Below are 19,532 nucleotides of genomic sequence, written 5' to 3' on the forward strand. Positions count from 1 at the left end.
TCAGAAGCACTTCTATAGTGGAGACACTTCATTGAATAGCAGGAAAATATTTGCTCCGTGTTTTTTTTTTACCCTTCAGACAGACTACCTATCACTGATAACAAATTGCAGAAAAACAAGTTAAATGAGAGTTCTATCTTTAGTACCTGCAGCATAAATTGACCATAACTAAGAATCAGCATCACTGATTATTGCTCTGCAGACGAACTGCGGTCATTAAGCAGCCCGTTTGTAAAGGATGTGCTGCAGCTCACAGATATGCAGACACACAGGCATGTTAATCCCAACTGCAATAACATTTCTTCAGACTGGTCAACAGTTCTCAGAAAAAGAAACACTGGAAACATTTCCATGGTGCATTTGTTAAAGAGCTCGCAAAATTGTTTTTAATGAATCCAAGAAATAATTTAAATGTGATTGGTTAGAGATTAAGTGCGAATGATGTGGAGCTGAATCAATGGAACAGCAAAACAAAGAGAGAAAGAAACGGAGGGTAAGAAATGGACATCATAAATAAAACCATAAAGGAATAAATGGATCAGCAGAAGCATGGTGGGGGTGACGAGTGTTTCCTGTGTAAACATGGAGGCTAATAAATGAACTAAGCAAAGCTCAGCAGACTGAGAGATCAGGGGCAGAAACGCATCACAGACAGAGGATTTATGAGGCAGAAATACAAACTAATGATTATGTAAGATCAATCTGGACTTTCTGTTATGAATTTACAAGTTTTGAGACATTTTAAGAAATACAGTTTTTTAAAACTGTCATGTTACGCTCTGTATTTTATGATGACTTCCTGTGATGGACTAAGAAAAAGTAGTGAGCAAAAGAAAATGATAAAAGGCTTTCACACCGTCTGAAAAGTGTGGTGGGCATTTATGTTCCGTCCATCATGATCCACATAAACTGCATTTCACATCAAACCAGTTTTTATACAGCACAAAACTGGAACGGTTTCTTAATGGTTGTGTCTATAAGCAGGAACGGAGCAGACTGGGTAAGCTAAGATCCTTCAAGGTTTGCAGTAAGATGATGCAGTTAAATATAAGAACTTATAAGTATAAGTCTGTTGTTGAGAGTGTCGTCTCTTCTCCCCTTATCTGTTGGGCAGCAGCATCAGAACCAGAACCAGGAACCCAAAAAGGCGCAACCTGATAATTTGATTCATTTTATTGATTCATTCGAGAAATGTCTCAATCATTGTGTCGAACAAATATACACCTGGATGAATGCATTCATACATGTAAACACTCACACAAAACAGAGCGTCTTCAGTCAGAGGCTTCTTCAGATTCGCTGTAATACAGACTGCTACAGGAGATCTTTCCTGCCAACAGCCATCACCATCTTCAATAACTCTGAAGAATTTGAATTAATGAGCTACAACCTTTAATTTTCCTTTGGGATCAATAAAGTATTTTTGAGATTTGAATTAATTATCTTTAGAAGGAACCTAAAAAGAGTGTAATTAAATTTAGGTATAGATCAGATCCTCTGAAGGCCTCAGTGAATAAATCTCATGAATACCTAGAAATGGACACTTTAGGGGGAAAGTTAAGTTCAAAGTTTGTTTGGGGTTTAAATCATCATCCCAAACGTTGATAGTTTGATTCTATATATACAGTATATATTAAATGGAAAAACTACCACTGCAAATTGGTGTTTGCTAATGTACATTCAACAAATTGATCAAATTAACATTTGAGCTGAAACATGAATAATCTCATTCCACAAACTGCATGTTTATTTACAGCTTGCATTCAGATCTGTAAGTCAGAATGGATGTTACAGCGAGCGAGCGAGCCAGGAATCCACACATTTAAAGTCACACAGGCAGCTTCTATGTTTAGCAAAAGGAGTGGGCACATAATTAACCTTTAATTGTCAGGGTTCTGAGGTGGAAACACCAACAATTAAGCAGCTATTAATTTCTCATTTGGATCTGGGAGAAGAAGGAGGAGGAGTGAGAGAAGAAGAAAGATGGAAAAACAAATGGAGCCAGAGGCATGGATGTTTAAGTCTTTGGAGGCTGAGGAACATTTTGAACATGGATGTTTTAAGGATGAACCACAAACAGCACCAGAAAATACTTAATACTTTAAGTAACAGCACATTTAATCCACAGTTTTCAGCCCTTTTCAGTCTCAATTAGCTTGTGAAGTAAAGCCTAACCTGTGCAATCAACCTAAGAAACGTTTCAGATTTGACTGCAGACTTATGCAGAGCAGCAAGGAAGGTTTTCCATTAAAATACAATCAATCAACATATTCCTTACAGCTTTTCACTCACATTCCTCATATTAGGGATGCAAGTTATCAATTAAACAGTTAATTTAAATTTGACTGATCTTATCCATCGACAGACGCTGCGATTTTTACGGTGGCCGACAGGTGCAAATGCGCAGCAAAAGAGAAAACATGCAAACAAAAAAAAAACACGCGCACAAATTAAATGCGGCAAGCAAAAAGCGAATAAAATGCAGCAAACAAAAAGAGAGACGCAAACAAAAAAGAAGACACCCCCGAATGAAATGCAGCAAACAAAAAGTGAGACGCAAACAAAAAAGAAGACACCCCCGAATGAAATGCAGCAAACAAAAAATGTTGAAAACGGAAGTGCTCCAGACCACTAGGGGGAGTCAAAGAAAATAGTATTCATTTCTATGGGAAATTAGAAATTAATCTCTCTGAATCTTGCATCTGGTCCCATAGAAATGAATACTATTTTCTTTGACTCCCCCTAGTGGTCTGGAGCACTTCCGTTTTCAACATTTTTTGTTTGCTGCATTTCATTCGGGGGTGTCTTCTTTTTTGTTTGCATCTCTCTTTTTGTTTGCTGCATTTTATTCGCTTTTTGCTTGCCGCATTTAATTTGTGCGCGTGTTTGTTTTTTTTTTTGTTTGCATGTTTTCTCTTTTGCTGCGCATTTGCACCTGTCGGCCACCGTAGATTTTCTTAAAAACATGAATCTTGTACCAAGAAAACTGACTGTTTTTCTATAACGTGAAGGGCTACATTTTTCAGAATATAGTAAATATATTTCAATTTTAACAAATTTTGTGCCAGCTGTATTGAATACTGACTGAATACACAGAAAAGTGTGGTTTTCTCACATTGGTAAACTTAAGACATGTAAAATACAACAGGAACCTCTTAGGTGAACAGAAAAATAAAAGATGGAAAGAATAAAATATGTGAAACACTTGATCAGAGGGGTGATCGTACATTAGTACTGTTTGTGCTCTTGAAGGAGTTTAATTAAAAATTTGCTCTATGAAGCACTTTAACTCACGACATCTCCCAAAATAAATCAAAAATAAATAAATAGTTTTCCCCGGACGGCTCCGCTTCAGGATGACCAGCGGCGCCCTCTGCTGGTTGGCGGCCAAACTACAACACTGAAAGCAGATCTAAGCGGATGTTGAATGTTAATCTACTGGAATTAAGTTTGATTTAATAAACAATTAATTGACAATTAATCAAAAGTGTGCTGTAAACTAGTGAAGAATTTCTTTCGTTTCTCTTCTCCCATCATTCATGAGAAGTCTGTAAAGAAAGTCAGGACAGACAGTGTGACCATAGTGATATGAGTAAATATCCTGAAGCAAATAGGATGTGTCAGGTTGAGTGTGATAATAACGTAGCTGTGCTTTCACCAGCAGCTGGTTTACTGCACCTGCTCTGGTTAAACATTAGAGACTCTAACCTCTGCTGTCCCTATGTACACTAAATACACTCTTGTTTTGATGTTGACAAATTATATCTGATGTTTAAAGTAACCTAAACTTTACCAGACTCAGACACACACCTGCAGTTTTTGTTAAAGTTTTATATTGAAAGAAATTGATTTGGAAAACAATTATTTTGGCTGATTTTATTTTTTGTTACTTATATAACTTATTGTCATTTTTATCCTTAAAATTCCAAAAATTTCCACTTAATTTTATATTTTGGTCTGTCTGATTATGTATTTTATAAATATTAAATGATTGATAATTTGATCAGTTACTGAGTACTTGAGTAGATAAAGTACTTTTTCTACTTGAGTAATTTCTTGGATGGCTACTTGAGTGAAAATGTGTTGAAGTAGTGCTACTCTTGAGTACAATATTTGGTTACTCTACCCACCTAGTCCTAGCCCTCTGGCACAAACAGAAATAATTTTGGCGCCCCCTCTAAGACGGCGCCCCTATAGTTCATACACACTTTTTGCTCCACGGTCAGAAACTAATGGGTGTTGAGGGCCTGTCCACGTTTGGGGACCACCTCTCCATACCGCGGACCTCCTCTCCTCTTCCTCCTCCTCTCGGTAACAAGTCACCGGTGCGCTCAAAACCCTGAGCGCACACGGAGCGCGTCTCCAACTGGAGAGCTGGCAGAAACCACAAGAGACAGAGAGACCCGAGAAACTGTCTACTGAAAAATACCCCAAACAGCACCGACCAGTGTCCTATCAGCGCTGACAGCCACGAAGGGAAGCAGAGGGAAGACGGAGCGCCGGTCCGTCCGCCCTCCTCAGCACCGCGCAGAGGAGACACGCAGCGGAGGAAAGATTCCCCGCAACGCATTGAAAGCTTCTGGTGAGGAGAAGAGGAGAGCGGAGGGCATCGGATAGCCAACCACGACAAGTGAGTGGGGATTTTATTTTATCCTGACTGAGGGTTTGAGCTCCAGGAAACATTTTATATTGACGTGAAGTGGTGCGTTCAGTTAGAAACGTTGTTTCACCTCAAAACGCTCACCTGAAACTTTACATAAACATTTTTAGAGGATAACTTAGTGCTGCGGGTTTCTTTAACAATTTAAGTATAGAAAAAATATATTTGAGTCATTTATTTCCTAAGTCAGGTAAGTTTTTAAATGTGATTTGTTTATTAGCATAAAAAAGTCAAAAGTAATACATTTCAGCAAATACAATATTTTATCTTTTTTTAACCAACCAATCTGGAAGGTATCAGTTTGTTTTTGTTTTTTTTAACGTGAACACAAATGCAAAAACTTTAAAGGGTTTTCCCAGAATATAAAAGAGTCTTTAAATTTTATTCTAAAGAAGCTCAAATACCTGTTATATTTTATACCATGTTCATACTAAATGTTACGATTAATCCAGTGCATTTAGGTTTATTTAGCATATTAAAATGCACGACAGGACAAAAAATAGCTGATAGGTTAAAGTGATGAAGTAGACAGCTCAAACGGTAAATACATCGCATCCATTTGAGAGTAAATATAATCGTAATAACTGGCAGTTATAAAGACAAAGTTCTGAAATGTATCTCAATGTTACACCAAGTTTAGAAAACATTGTTTTATATATCAATAACCCCAAAAAAATTATTGAAAAGCAGTTTCAGCTCAGAGATTATCGTTTGGTAAAATTCCTCAAATGAATAATTCTTACCTGCAACCTACAGCATAAAATTATTCTCTACTTGTGAGAAACTGCTTTAAAAGACTATGAGTTGTATAAGAACTATTTCTTTCTTTTGCTCATATAAGTTCATTTTGAAACGACCTTGACCTTTGAAATAGATGCAGAAAGTGTTTCTGAAGAACTAAGAGCTGAAAGAAAAGTGCAAGTCCAAACCAGATCACAATGTGAACAAGGATAAACTAAACTAATTCATAAAACAAAGTTAAGACAAGAAGGTTTTTAGTAACAAGAGAATGATACTCCTCTTATAATAGTAAAATATATATATTTAAATGTATTGCTAATAAAAATTTATTTTCTCCAGCTCAGATTCTCAGCAACAATAAAAACTCCTGAAGTTCCACCTAAATCAGTGAAATGCTAAGATAATTTTCTGGAGTGTAACTTTTCCCACTGAAGATAATAAAACTGGATTTTTTTCATATTTAGTAAAAATATGTTCAGTTTAAACCATAAGCTGTGCAAGTTCACACACTCTATATCAATGCAATCGTAGGAGCATTGCTACAAATAGTACTAACATGACAGACCTAAGAGCATAAAGAAATTATTTTTTAATGAATATATATTTCTCAACCATGTTGGTGTGCTCTCGCAGGAAAGTGTTTGTAAATTTACCAATGAACAGTAAGTAGTCCTAGCATGGATCCCTGTAGAATCCCAAAGTAGAAAGTAATACTCTCCCTTTAGCTTTGATTACAGCTTGCATCTGCTGTGACATGCCAGTGATTTCACCTTTGACCTTTCTTAAACAGACTGACATCTTTTCCAGGACCACAGGATGTGACTGTCGCCAAGGTTGTTTTAGAAATGAGACTCATTGCATCAGTTAAATGGGTTGTTTAATTTAGTAATTATCCAATAGGAAGCTTCTGTTAGCTTGGCTAAAACAGGAAACGCTTCATGTGATCGGCTACAAGTCAAATAGCCAAGAAACTTGATAGTTTTGTTATTAATTTCTCTATTAGTGATAACCAAGAAAGATTACCTGGTGGTAAATATGTACATAAGTAATCAGAGGTGTGTAGAGTATCTAATAATTGTACTCCAGTAAGAGTCGCACTACTACAATTTATTTTTACTCAAGTAAAAGTAGAAATAAATTACTCAAATAAAAGTACAAAAAATTAAAAAGGTGATTCAAGTTCTGAGTAACTCATTAAAACATCAGTTATTTAATATTTAAAATGACATCATCAGACGGATAAAATGTAAAGTTGTGTGGAAATTTTGGTATTTTAAAGACCAAAACGAAAATAATTCTTATAAATAACATGACTGCAATGTGACAAAAGCAGGCAAAATAAAAAAAATTCCAAATTAATTTCTTTCAATCTGAAACATATAAAACTTTAAGAAAACCTGCAAGTGTGTGACTGTGTCTGGTTAAAACAAAACGTTCTTCATTCAGTGGGCAGAAAATACAGAGATTTTATTCAAGTAAGAGGAAAAATACATCTTAATAAAGTTACTGAAGCAAAAGTAACAAGCATAACATAGTAAAAATACTCCAAAAATGAAATTTTTACCAAAAAGTTACTCAAGTAATTGTAACTAGTTACTACTGACCTCTGGGAGTAATAACATAAAAGGCATAATGTTTAAATGAAAGTGTTCTGCTTCAGTCTTTTTTTTTTTCTTCAAATATGCAACTCTGGATTTTCCAAAATCGCATCCTCTCTCTTCATGTTGGCGGACGTTAACAGGACATTTTTTAGCATTAACTTACTGCCACAAAAACAGCTGTGTGTTTTTAAAACTGTTGAGATTTTGAACCTGAATGTGTGAATTTGTGAAAGATAAACTTACAGCAGTAAGTTGTGTTAACTTTATATTAAGAGTTGAATAAATTAGAGTTTTTAGGTTAACACTTCAAAAAACTGAAAGAAGAAAAAGAGGAGTGGGAACTATTTCCCAGAATGCTTAGCGGCATGGTTTTGTATCCTGAGATCTGACTCTTGTGTTTTATTAAGATAAATGTTTATTTTAAAGTTTGAGGATAATGTCTTGTTCACACTAAATGTTTCTGAACAGAATTCATTCTGATGTTTTATTTTATCTTGATATTGTGAATAAAATAATAGAGAAATGTGGCTCTCTAACCAGGTGAAGGCAGTATTTTTTTCTTGCATATTGTGAAATAATTTGGTTTAAATTGCAGCATTAAGTTAAATCTCACAATTTAAGATTAATGAACTTAAAAAACAATGTTTAGACAACTTGTCTCTTGTTTTTAAAACAACCTCATGAACTTTAGTTTCTGAGTTAAAACCAAAACAATTTTCTTGTTGACTTTAGTTACATTGTCAAGGCAGCAGGTGGACTTTCATTTTCAAGTTAAAACGTTCAGTTTAACTTGAAACTACACTGTTTTACAGTGTAGTGAAACTACTGACTTTTCCTGAACTCCAATCTTTATATTTTTAATCAACAACTTTCCTTCCTGGACGCATTCATTCACATAACAATTAGACAATGTCAACTCAATACGGTCGATATGTATAAATGAATTTTATCAAGGCAAATAAACCAATATTTGTGAATAAGAGAGGAATTGGATGGTGTAAAATGAGGGGGAAAATGTAAAGAATTTAAATAATAATCCAGTTTTTTCCACAGTGGCAGCTCCAGACTTATTGGACCCAAAATCAGCCACTCACAACACGAAGCCCCGCCTCTCCTTCTCCACCAAGCCAATCACACTGACTCCTCGGGAGGAAAGTGAGGTGAGAAATCAACCGAAAGGAAGCAAAAACAATCCAGATTGAAGTCATTTTAACGAGTTGCTGAGGTCTGACTGACCAGCCGAAGTGTTGCAGGTCGTGGCCACAGTGATGAAGTGGAAGACGGTGACCGCCATCTTTCTTTTGGTGGTTCTGTACCTGGTGATAGGAGCCGCCGTCTTCAGATGGCTGGAGCAGCCCCATGAGAGGTGGGCGTCTGTTTTCATTTCACTACTACTTCATTATTTTATCTCTGAGCCTGAAAAACTCAGGACCGCTTCAAATCAAGAACCCTCACCACTTCTATGATTTAGTTTTTGAAGGCATTTAGCTTTGGGAGTCTAGGGAGGGAATTCTTCACAACCTCAAATATTTTGCAGCGTCTAACAGGTTTTTAGCTTCTTCCATTTTATATGGAAGGAAAGCATTCCCACAGCATAATGCTGCCAGCACCATGTTTCCCTGAACTCCAAAGTGACCAAATGCCGTTTGGCTGTTTCTCAGATAACTGGCTTCAATAAGAATAAAAAACACACAGGTGGACTTTACTTAGCCATAAAGTGACTTGTTTTTATTTATTTATTCTTATTTCGTGGTACCAGAAGGATGTGAGATGAAGGAAAATGTGTGACACACTTTTCAGATTTTTAATTGTGAAATATTTCATTTCATTTTTTTAAATTTAGTTATTTATTTCAAATAGAAAACAAGCAAACAGTAGAATAAGATAAAACACATGGATACATAAACAAGAACAACATAATTTACAACTACTGTTCTGTGAATACTTATTTAATTCAGCACCTTATCTCAATTTAATTAAATATACTACATATTAACTCAATAACTATCAGAAATTTGTAATTAAAGCCATTTTATGGTATTCACATGCATGTTCAGTATTCTGTGCTAAAGAACATACAAATAAATTATATAAGCAAAATTATTTCAAGATAAGAAAATCTACAGATTTGTAATAATAATAATAATAAAATAATAGCAGTATTTAAATCCTGTGTCATTTTGTTTCCACTTCACTACTTTTTGTCCTTCAATCACATCACATGGCTATGAAATGGTTTGAACTTTATGGTTTTATGATGTTTTAAAAGTCGTCAAGGTGTTGCATTGTAATTGCGATTCTCTCTTGAGCTAAATCTGGCTTTGGTCCATCTAGAAAAGACTTGGTTATTCATTCATTTTCCGACAGAACAGAGTCTTCTTTCCAAAACAGGAAGAACAAACTCCGTCTCTCCTTCTTTCAGTGCCCAGCGTTTGGCCATCCTGTCCCAGAAGCTGGACTTCCTGTCCCAGCACTCCTGCGTCAACCAGAGCCAGCTGGAGGAGCTGGTCCAGGTGAGTCGTCACTGAGCCAAAACACACAAACACACACCTGAAATCCTGTCGTGACACCGTGATTTAGTGATCCATGATGACTATGACCTCACACCAAGATATTAAAGAATTTAATTGTTTATGTTTTCCAGATTTTAAATTGATTTTACCATTTTATAAGGTCACTGAGCTATTTTGTTGGAATTAGAAAAACTCATTTGGTTTAAAGGTGATATGCTTCTTTGAGCAGGTTAGGAGAGGTTAAACAAACATGTTCATCACATGTTTTGCACAAAATCAATCATAGATAAGATTTTTACTCTGATCAGTTTTGCCTGTTTTGAGCTGTTTTAGGGTCTCTGTCATTTTAAATCCATATAAGCTGCTGCAGGCCACACCCCCAACTCAACATTTTCACTCACATATGAAAATGGCTGCAAACAGATGTGAAATTACACAACCGTTTATCTTAGAAAAGCAGAAGTTGAGCCTCCTGCAGAATCAACAAGAATACAGCAAGTGATTTCTGAATAGTAAGTCAACAACAAAACACTTGTCTTTTCCAGCGGCCATTGTACAGCGAATAGAGCACCTAATTCAGCTTCATCTCAAAAATTATTTACACACACAGATTTTTTTTTGATATACATATCTATAGCATATAAATTATTTTATTTATTTAATTTGTGTATTAAATTTCTTAATCTGAGTCCAAATTTTGTCCGACAAACAAGAAGAGGCGGTATGGCAGAAATCTTTGAATCCTTGAAAACCAGCTGGAAAAATGTGCTTGAGCTAGCGTGGGTTGCCAGGTAACGGGCTGGGCTTCCATGGTTACTAGGTAACGGCCAGCTCCTGCTGATTTGTGACGTTTTGAAATGGCTAATTTTCCAGACACCGAAACACATTAAATCAGCTGGGTGTTTTTTTTTCTTAAGCACTTTTGCTGTTTATAAAAGCAGTAGAGACCCAAATGGAAGTACAAAAATGTGAAATTTGCATGAAAAGTCGCCTTTAAAAAAGATACATGAAGGTCCAAAAAAGTTAACTACCATGAAGTAGGAACATTTCCTCCAACTGCCACTAATTTCTGTGTTTTTCTAACTTCTTCAATAGTGAATTTACTGACTTTTCTAGATCTCCAGCCTGTCTGTGTATAATCTACAACTTTCCTTCCTGAATCCATTCATTCACGCAACAATCAGACTCAAATGTTGATCTTTTGTGTTCAGTTGGACTGGAGTCTCTGTTTGATTGTGTTCCCTTGATTTGGATCGATTTCACTGACGGACTCATCTGGAGTTATGACATGAATAATAATCCTCCTGCTACAAAGAGCAATTTTATTACATTAGTGACACACACACGGCAGAGTAGCAACATAATCGAATGAACCGATGCTGTTATCAATCCTCCACCAAGTGTCAAACCTTAAGCTGCTTTTAGCTGAATGAAAAAAAAACTCCTCTGGCTTCCTGAGACACTTTTAGAAGAAATTGTATTAATAAATCCAATGCATTTGTTCACACTTTGATATTTTTAATCTGATGCAACCAAAACTCAACATTATGTTTCCACAGGAAGAATTGATTTAAAGGAAGTGATATGATTTGCAATAATATTCACAAATTGTTAACTTTCCCCTCATTTTTTAAAAGGAGAAATTGGGATTTTTGCTTTAGATCAAGGCAAAATAGTGACTAAGCATGAAGTTAAACCAAAAAATAAGTATGATTCTTCTGTATGGGCTGAGCAAAAAATACTTATTTTTCAGTGCTAAATTTGACTTCTGAATTTAATAGATTTTTTTTCTTCAAAAAATTGCAAATGGCAGAAAATGTTTTTAAAAGTTGGCTTTTACTTCCATAATTTATTCTGAGTTGACCTGAATTCAAAATCAAAATAAATAGAAGAATAAAACATGGGTGTCAATTCAATTAAATTCAAATTAAAAAATACTTTACTGATTTAAAGTAAAGATGGCAGCTGTTTGGTGGGTTAGCATCACTCTGGAAACCCAAGAAGTGCTTTGGTAGAAAAAGAAAATCCAGATTTACCAAAAATTAAATCTCTAAAGAGAAAATGTGATTAATCAATTAAATAAATTAATCACCCAGCTCTAGATTATTCTAACTTTTCATCAAAGAAATGCATGCAGAAACACTTTTTCCTACAAATACTGCAACAAGTTGTTTGGAGTCTCCAGAAGCTTTGATTATTTAGGGAATAAACCAGATGCATGCCACACTTTTCAGATTTTCAGCTGTGAGCCTTTTTGAAAATGCCTTTTTCCTCCCACTACACAATTATGGTATATATGGTATATCATAATCACAATGGTCCTAATGTTGGGACTCACCATGTTGTGGTTTTCTGTGTTCATGAATTTAGGGGCAGATTTTAGTAGATTACTAAGCTGAAATATGAAAAATGATCAGAATGTGACATGTTGTTCTAGATTAAACATAAGTTGGTCATAAAATCAGGGTATAAAAGCAGACTTTAGTTGAATTGATCCATATATTTTGAAGATTTGACATGCAGAGTTAAAGCGCTTTCAGGACCAGGGACAGCTCCAGACTCAGACGTGGAGAAACAAAAACTGAGTCATAGAAAGCGTCTCTGTTATCATCTCTACCTCGGCTGTGGATCCCAAACCATTTGTTTTCACGATCACTCCCAGTTTCTGTCTCATCTCAAACTTCATTCTCAGTGTTTCCATATTTTATGATTATGAACAGACAGACACAACCACAGCTTCTGTACACGAACATCAAATTATTTACACCAGAATAAAAGTTGCAAAGTTTATTTTTGGAGTCTGATGAAGCCTCTTTCCTCCCCAGCAAGTTGTGTCTGCTGTCCGATCCGGGGTGAATCCTGCAGGAACTTACACCAACCACAGCAGCCTGTGGGACCTGAGCTCCGCTTTCTTCTTTGCTGGAACTGTCATCACCACCATCGGTAGGAAATTAAACTTATTGATCATCGACGACGCCTTGTTAAAGTTTATAGATCCTAACTTTTCCACATTTTCTAGATTGGTCATAGTCACAAATAAAGTATCTTATTGTGTGTTTATGTGAGTTACCAATGTAAAAGTGCATTTATTGACACATTCAGAAATCTGAAAAGTGTGGCGTGTATTTGCATTCAATCTCTAAATTCTGACATAAAAAAACAAATGGAGTCCACCTGTGTCGTTATTTCACATCTGATATGTAGCAAACTTAGAGGTTTGTTGTCGATCATAAGTGAACAAACACAACAATTAAGACAAAGGAACGCAGCAGACAGATCAGGATTCATGTTGTAGAAAAGTGTGATTTAAAAAAAAAAAGCTAAAACTCTAAAGGAGCTGCAGGATTATGACACCAATGACTAAAGTTTCATATGAAAAGCCCCAATGCAGTCGAATCTTACATTTAAGTCACAGCTTATGCACATAAGATGTTTGAAAATGAACCTGTGATGCCAGACTGGGACAGTTTCTGATTGTGCTCTCTGCAGGATTTGGGAACATCTCTCCCCACACCGAAGGAGGGAGAATATTCTGTATCATCTACGCTCTGCTGGGAATACCGTTGTTTGGTTTCCTCTTGGCAGGTGTGGGTGATCAGCTTGGCACCATCTTCGGGAAGGGAATCGCCAGGGTGGAGAAAATGTTTGTGGTGAGTCTGCAAACAGATGGGGACAGATCTTAAATCATATTTCCAAAACATATTGTTAAAAGTTCAAAACTGTATCAAACAATGTGCTATAAATCTATGAATAAGGTTTTATCACTGCCTCTGGATAACTGATGGGAAAAGCATCGATGGCTTAGAAGTTAATGATTGTTTAAAAGGACAGAAATCCCTGCAGACTGAGCCTCGTTGTAGATCACGACATAGTTCATAATTCTCTAAAGAGACAGCAGTAAATTTAGCATCTAGGTTGAATGTGAAGAAATGTACGTCTTAATCTTGTATCTCTACGGTCATTAACTACAGATGCTGTTAATTTGATTTGTGAGTTAATTGCTGGGTAAAGATTGTTTCTAAGAAGAGACAGAAATTCTGTTGCTCAGGTTGATTTACTGAAAGAACCGATCCTGGATCTCCAGAGGTTATCACACTGCAAAAACACAAAATCTTACCAAGTATTTTTGTCTAGTTTCTAGCAGAAATATCTTATAACACTTGAAATAAGACAAAACTAACTCTGAAGTAACTTTTTAGCAAGATATGAGATTGTTTTAATATTGAGTAAAAAAAGAAATCCATCTGTGGTCTAGTACCACCACCCATTTTATAAGTGGGATAATTTACCAGTGGAACTAGTCCTTTTTTTTAATCAATATGAAGGAATTATTGACTTAAAACAAGTACTTATAGCTAACTAAAAAGTTACTTGTAAGTGAAATTTTTTTTACCCCTCCAGGGGGTCTTTTGTGGGCTCTAGTGTCCCTTATATGAAAGTAGGCTGACAGGAAAGGGGGAAGGAGAGGGGGGAAGACATGCGGCAAATATCGTCGGGTCCAGGAGCCGAACCGGCCGCGTCGAGGACTCAAGGCCTAAAAACATGGGTCACACTATCCGCCACGCGGAACTGCTAAAATCTGACGCTACTCCATTTTGTTTACATTTGATAAAGAAGGAAGTTGCACTCATGTCTTCCTAGGTGAACAGATTTTTCAAAAGGTTTGTATCATTGGACACAGTGTGGAGTGAAAACGAACCGCACTAGCTGAAAATATAAGAAATGTTGCAACTTTGGTTCTTAATCAAAACGAGTCTACCGGACTAGATTATCGGGTATGAAAACACCCAACAAAAATGATCAAGTTTGGTTGACTAACCATCAAAGGAAAATCAAACACAGAGACAAAACAAGGGCAGAACTAAATATCCTTACCGAACAAACATGGATGTATTTTTTTAACAACTTCCCTCCTTATGACTGGTGGTGTGACAGATCTCAGCCTGTAAATAATGAGAAGCTAAATAAGCCTCTGTGGTTCATTTCCCCTGCAGCACTGGGCCATCAGCCAGACCAAGATCCGAGTCATATCCACGCTGCTGTTTGTACTGTTCGGCTGCCTGCTGCTTGTGGCGCTGCCGGCGGCCATCTTTAAACACATCGAGGGCTGGTCTGCACTGGAGTCCCTCTACTTTGTGGTCATCACCTTGACCACCATCGGGTTTGGAGACTTTGTGGCAGGTGAATCAGACAAACTCTCTGTAAACTTGTTTGTTTTTTTCTCTGGGTCATGACAGCAGGTTTGATCGGTGTCTCTTTGTGTCCAGGTGGGTCAGACATAGAGTACCTGGACTATTACAAACCGCTGGTTTGGTTCTGGATTCTGGTGGGACTCGCCTACTTCGCTGCTATCCTCAGCATGATAGGAGACTGGCTCAGAGCCATCTCCAGGAGGACAAAAGAAGAGGTATTCAACTCTTATGTAAATACCCTTGCAAAAGCATTCAAACCCCATAAACCTTAATTTCCCCATTTTGTGACATTACAGACACAATATTCAGTGGATTTAATTACTATTTTAGGTGACAGACTAACACAAAGGAGGGCAGCACAGTGGAACTATAATGATGCATGTTTTTAAAACATATTTTACAAATTAAAAAGTGGCCTGCACATGTAAATATCCTCCTTTTCTCTAATTTTACTGAACAAAATTCAATACGAATGATCGTCTTTGGAGGCTACATGATTAGTACACAGTGTGCCTGTGTCTGAGCACTCTGAAACATTTGAAGGTGGTTTAACTTGGAAATGAAAAGTCCACCTGCTGCCTTGAAAGTGTAACTTAAGTCAACAAGAAAATTGTTTTGGTTTTGACTCAGAAATTAAAGTTCATAAAGTTGATTTAACAACAAGAAACAAGTTGTCTAAACATTGTTTTTTAAGTTCATTACTATTGAATTGTGAGTTTGAATTTAATGCAATTTAAAGTGCAATTTAAATCATACGCGAGAAAAAAACTGTCCTCACCTGGTTAAAGAGCCACATTTCTATATTATTTTACTCACAATATGAAGTTAAAGTAACTATTTATTTTACTTTAAAATAACTGAAATTCTTGTTTCAATTTGCATGAACAAAATTTCAGATCTGATAATTAATTTTATTAAACATCACAATGAATTCTGCTCAAAAACATTTAGTGTGAACACAACATTATCCTCACGCTTTAAAGTAAACAGTTGTCTTAATGTAACGCACTTCCATCTCAGGATACAAAAACAAGCCGCTAAGCATTCTGGGAAATAGTTCCCTCTCCTGTCTTTTTCTTCTTTCAGTTTATTGAAGTGCTAATTTAAAAACTCTAGTTTATGAACTCTTAACGTAAGAGTTAACACAACTTACTGCTGTAAGTTTATCTTTCACAAACTCACACATCTGGTTCAAAATCTGAAACTTGCTAAATTTATTTGACTTAAAGAGCAGAAGACAGTAGACACACTTAAAAGTGGCTCAAATGTTTTACAGTGAGGTTGCAACATGATAAAATATGAATACGTTTCGGGAGAATTAATACATTTTTGGGTAACTGTGTCTGTTTACCTCCTGCTCTGCAGTGACAGATGAACTATAAAAGTGTCTGTGTTACAGTGCCACATCCCCACATCAACTTTTGCCCTCTGCTTAATTTCGTTTAAATGATGCGACTCTTTTCAAATCTAATCTGCTGTCTGCCAGCCAAATGCATGAACACAAAGATCCTCTCCACAGGGACAGATGCACAATTTGGGTGTAATTTAGCAATGTTCCTGTTTAAGAAACTATTATAGAACTGCTTCAATGCTAAATATAGCAAATCTTATGGAAATCAATTTGACTTATGCGTGAAGAAACATCTGGAAGGTTTTAGCTCTTCATTAGCAAAACCCTGAGGTCCCTCTTGAGAAACATGGAGCTGTTCCCATTTAATAATTAGATTTCACTCCTGAGCATAAATGAAGATTGAGGGAAGCCTTTCACCTGCTCCTCACCAGACAAACATCTTCTGAAGAGTCAAGGCAGACGAGCACAGCGACTTGACCCACCGTTCCTGTTAGCTACAGGGGACCCATTAAGTAAAATTCACATTTTGGATGTTTTTATATTTCCATTTGGGTCTCTACTGCTTCTAAAATCAGTCCAAGCGCTGCAAAAAGACCCAGACGTTTTTTTGGCTATAAGTTGATGTCGTTTGGTGTCTGGAGAATGAGCCGTTTCAAAGACCCTCCCAATTGTTAAGTCACAATCCACAGGCACTGCGGTGTCAACCTAGCAACCCAAGCTAAGCCCAGCTTGTCACCTAGGAACTCAAGCAGAGCTCCAGCATGCGCTGCATAATGGCTGCTGGAAGAGACAAGTGTTTTGTAGTGGACTTACCATCCAGAAACCACTTCCTGCATTCTTGTTGGTTGAGCAGGAGGCTCCACTTGCGCTTTTCAAAGATGTACAGTTCTATAATTGTGGATCTGTGTGCAGCCAAACATTGAGTTGGGAGGCGAGGCCAGCAGCAGCTCATTTGGGTTTAAAATGACAGAATGACTCTTAATACAACTCATTCTGAAAGGAGCTCACAATAGGCAGAACTGACCAGAATAAAAGCTCATTATCTAAGAATAATTTTGTGCAAATAAAGTAATGAATATATTTTGTATATCCTAACCTGTTTGTGAATATACTTGACTGGCTAAATGAGTTTCATAGGATTTCCTCTGAAGCTGAGGTGATGTTTACTCCTGCTCCTAATGATCTTCCATGCTGACGTCCTGCTGTGAGAAACATATTTCCTGTAGCTACTAAATGTGCGTTTGCTCTCCTGCTTTAGTCAGAGTGAACACAGAGTTGTGCACGGGGTTTTTATTTGTGCAGATGATGTGGCAGCAGTGAGTGAATGCATGGATAAACAGAAGACCTTTTTCATAAGACAGTACAGAAAGGTTGTAAATGGGAGGACATATTTTCATATTGGAAATCTATAAAATCAATAAAAATATTTACAAAACAACAACCCCCCTGAAAAACAGATCTCGTTGAGTTGAAACCTGTGAATCTCACTGTCCTGTCTCGGTCCGTCTCCACGCAGGTCGGAGAGATCCGAGCGCATGCTGCAGAGTGGACCGCCAACGTCTCTGCGGAGTTTAAAGAAACCCGTCGCCGCGTGAGCGTCGAGATCTACGACAAGTTCCAGCGAGCCGCATCCATCAAACGCAAACTGTCCACGGAGCTGGGATTCAGCTCGGCGCCTGAACTCACTCTTCCACGTCGGGCCACGTCAATCAATTTCAACGACGAACGGGAGAGGAACGACAAGGAGGCCGGGCTAAAGGGTCTGACCACGCCGCTGACTAGAAACGGCTCTCTGGTGAACGGGCTGGACCTGGAGAGAGGAGACGTCTCGATTATCGAACACCTCAAGTAGAAGAGGATTCTTCCAGGGTTAAGAGTTTTGGCAACTTAGTCAAACAAAGAGCTGAGAGAACAAACAGAAGATGAGCTCATAGTAAACATTTCACTTCAGACAAATCTCTATTTTCTCCTGTTTAAAAAAATAGCTGCTGATTTGGGTTCAGTCATTTATGAGGTGCCGTTTGTAAAGTTACTAAGTAATAAATCTAAATAAAATGTGTAGTATTTATAATACAAATATTAAATTTATTTATATTAAAAAGTATGGCATATTTATAAATGTTATGTTGTATCATATTTTATATTAATGAATATTGATACATCAATATTTGGTTTATCTAGCCTATTAAAGAGAAAAATGGGTGTTTATTTATTAAAGTAATATTTTCACCATGTGATTCATACATTTTTAAATACCATAGTTCCAAATTAAATATTTAATCAGCAAGTTAGTTAAATAGCTTGCTAATTAAAGCTAACTATTACAAGCTGGTATTTAGCTTGCAAATTAAACATTTATCTCAAATTTTGATAGTTTTAATAGTTTAACTAAATATTTAGAGTTGACTCTAAGTTAATTATTTAGTTAAATATTTAGTTTTGAAATTAAATGTTTACAAAAGTAAATACTTAGTTTCCAAACCAAATATTTAGCTTCCTGGCTAACTTTATATTCAAAAGCTAAATCTTTAGTTTGTAAGCTCATTAATTAAATATTTAGTTTGGAACTGTGACATTTATAAATGTATGAATAACATATTGACTTGGACAAATGATCATCTATTTTTTTCTCTGACAGGCAAAATAAATCAAATACTACTGTTTACTTTACCGTGTAACTTTTCAAACCTCACCTGATAGCCATCATCCACTGTTGAGGCCTACAGTCAATGTTTAACATTTGGAAATACTTGAATTTGTCACACAGTGCCTTTCTGTGACTGAAACACGTTACTTTGTATTTTTAGAAAACAAAAACGTCATGTGAGCTTTAACTTGAAGAACTAGCTTTTTGCACGTCGCCTCAAATGACTCTTAGGACTGTAGATTTAGTCAAAGCAAGCTCATATCTCAACACACAAACTATCTTTCTCAAGTATTCTAACAATTAATTATGTTAAATACACAGTTTTACAACTTTGAATTCAGTTCCTGATACTATTTGCAGTTTTAAGCAAAAGACTTACAACTTCAGGCCTGCACAACATCAAATATAAAACTGAACTGCTTGAGCTTAATTTTTTTACCAAAATGTTTTAATTCAATATGCATGTATAACACAGTAGCTCCTATAAATGTCTTATTTTAATGGCCAGCTCTGATTCTGCACATGTTCTCTTCTGCATATTGCATTGGAGTTGTTATAGTTTGTTATTACCACAAAAAACCTTTGTGATAATTAAAATCTGTTTTCTTATTTGACTGTTTTTATTGACTGAATGGTATGTTGTCGTGGTTTGATCTGTATCCTCACCGTTACTTTATCATGATGTAGAGCAACAAACACTTTACCATCTGCAAGTCTGTCAAATCAGCAGCTGGTCAGACACTGACAATGGAGATGAACTAAAGTTGTGTATTCTGAGGCAACGTTTCAGCCAACCATGATGCTTCTCCCTTTGTGCTGCTTTACAG

General features: G+C 36.5%; 1 protein-coding gene across 1 annotated transcript; it reads left to right on the plus strand.

Moving 5' to 3' along the window:
- The first annotated feature begins 4,433 nt into the window (after nt 1-4,433).
- Nucleotides 4,434-18,078, plus strand: LOC102232358 (potassium channel subfamily K member 2-like). The gene is made up of 9 exons (XM_023332377.1): nt 4,434-4,630; nt 8,056-8,162; nt 8,256-8,368; nt 9,425-9,515; nt 12,341-12,458; nt 13,005-13,165; nt 14,510-14,696; nt 14,783-14,922; nt 17,575-18,078. Coding segments are annotated over exons 1-9 (1,254 nt in total). The 5' UTR covers nt 4,434-4,629; the 3' UTR covers nt 17,911-18,078.
- Nucleotides 18,079-19,532: the final 1,454 nt, after the last annotated feature.

This window comes from Xiphophorus maculatus, chromosome 4, assembly GCF_002775205.1.
Source record: "Xiphophorus maculatus strain JP 163 A chromosome 4, X_maculatus-5.0-male, whole genome shotgun sequence".
NCBI lineage: Eukaryota > Metazoa > Chordata > Actinopteri > Cyprinodontiformes > Poeciliidae > Xiphophorus > Xiphophorus maculatus.

Bases quoted from the DNA above. Each gene is read 5' to 3' on its own strand.
- LOC102232358 (XM_023332377.1), top strand. The intron at 9,516-12,340 runs GTGAGTCGTCAC...TTTCCTCCCCAG, and splicing joins AGCTGGAGGAGCTGGTCCAG to CAAGTTGTGTCTGCTGTCCG. The intron at 14,923-17,574 runs GTATTCAACTCT...GTCTCCACGCAG, and splicing joins CCAGGAGGACAAAAGAAGAG to GTCGGAGAGATCCGAGCGCA.